The sequence below is a fragment of the Numida meleagris genome, unplaced genomic scaffold (genome assembly GCF_002078875.1).
Source record: "Numida meleagris isolate 19003 breed g44 Domestic line unplaced genomic scaffold, NumMel1.0 unplaced_Scaffold821, whole genome shotgun sequence".
NCBI classification, from domain to species: domain Eukaryota; kingdom Metazoa; phylum Chordata; class Aves; order Galliformes; family Numididae; genus Numida; species Numida meleagris.
Window position 1 is genome coordinate 15,522 of NW_018365036.1, and position 1,276 is coordinate 16,797.

Below are 1,276 nucleotides of genomic sequence, written 5' to 3' on the forward strand. Positions count from 1 at the left end.
CATGAGTCCCCAAACTGGGGTGGAACTGGGGACATGGGGACAAGGGTCCCCAAACTGGGGTGGGACTGGGGACATGGGGACATGGGGACATGGGGACATGGGGACATGGGGACATGGGGACATGGGACCCTAAACAGGGATGGGATTGGGGATGTGGGGACATGGGAACTTGGGGATGTGGGTCCTCAAACTGGGATGGGATTGGGGACATGGGGACATGGGTCCCTAAATGGGGATGGAATTGGGGACATGGGGACATAGGGACATGGGGATGTGGGTCCCCAAACTGGAATGGGATTGGGGACATGGGGACATGGGAACGTGGGGACATGGGGACATGGGGACATGCTCCAGGACAGGGACAACATCCCCCTTTATCCCCCCCCCTCCAGGTGTCACCGCCCGCACTCTGCCCGTCCCTGTCACCGTCCCCGTCCCCACCACCGCCCCCGTCCCCGTCACCGTGCCCAGCCCCGTCCCCGACATCGTCCCCACGGCCACCGCCGTCCCCACGGCCGCCACCGTCCCCGACCCCGTGGAGGAAGTGGAGGAGGAGATGGAGGAGGAGGAGGAGGATGAAGGCCACGCGCTGTCCCCCCTGGAGCTCCTCTCCCGACGCCGCGACCCCGATGTCCCCGAATCCCTCCTGGAGATTGTCCCCGAGCTGCGTGACCTCCTGTCCCCGTCCTCGTCACCGTCACCGCCGTCGTCACCCGCTGGGGGTCCCCAGCTGCCCCTCCTGGCGGGCGCTGTCCCCTGCGTCGCCCCCCGGGACCCCTAAATTGGGGGGTGGTCACCGGTCCGGTGTCACCGCTGTCACCCTGATGCCACCGTTGTCACCCGCAGTGTCATTGTTGTCACCCTAGTGGCATTGTTGTCACCCGTTAGTGTCACTGTTGTCATCTCGATGTCACTGTTGTCACCCGCAGTGTCATTGTTGCCACCCTAGTGGCATTGTTGTCACCCGTTGGTGTCACTGTTGTCACCCTGATGTCACCGTTGTCACTCGCAGTGTCACTGTTGTCACCCTAGTGGCATTGTTGTCACCCGCTGGTGTCACTGTTGTCACCTCAATGTCATCATTGTCACCCTAGTGGCATTGTTGTCACCCACTGGTGTCATTGTTGTCACCCTGATGCCACCGTTGTCACCTGCAGTGTCATTGTTGCCACCCTAGTGATATTGTTGTCACCCGTTGGTGTCACTGTTGTCACCTCAGTGTCACTGTTGTCACCCGCAGTGTCATTGTTGTCACCCTAGTGGCATTGTTGTCACC

The 1,276-nt window shown here is 61.3% G+C and overlaps 1 protein-coding gene across 4 annotated transcripts in view; it reads left to right on the top strand.

Annotated features, from left to right (window-relative positions):
- The window catches only part of LOC110392035 (selenoprotein V-like), a 5,461-nt gene extending 4,553 nt beyond the window's left edge, over nucleotides 1-908 (top strand). For all 4 annotated transcript variants that reach the window (XM_021383974.1, XM_021383976.1, XM_021383977.1 and 1 more), the window contains one exon: nucleotides 393-908. In XM_021383974.1, coding sequence (XP_021239649.1) covers nucleotides 393-781 — 389 coding nt within the window. In that variant the 3' untranslated portion in view covers nucleotides 782-908. The remainder of the gene's footprint in view (nucleotides 1-392) is intronic.
- The last annotated feature ends 368 nt before the right edge of the window (nucleotides 909-1,276 follow it).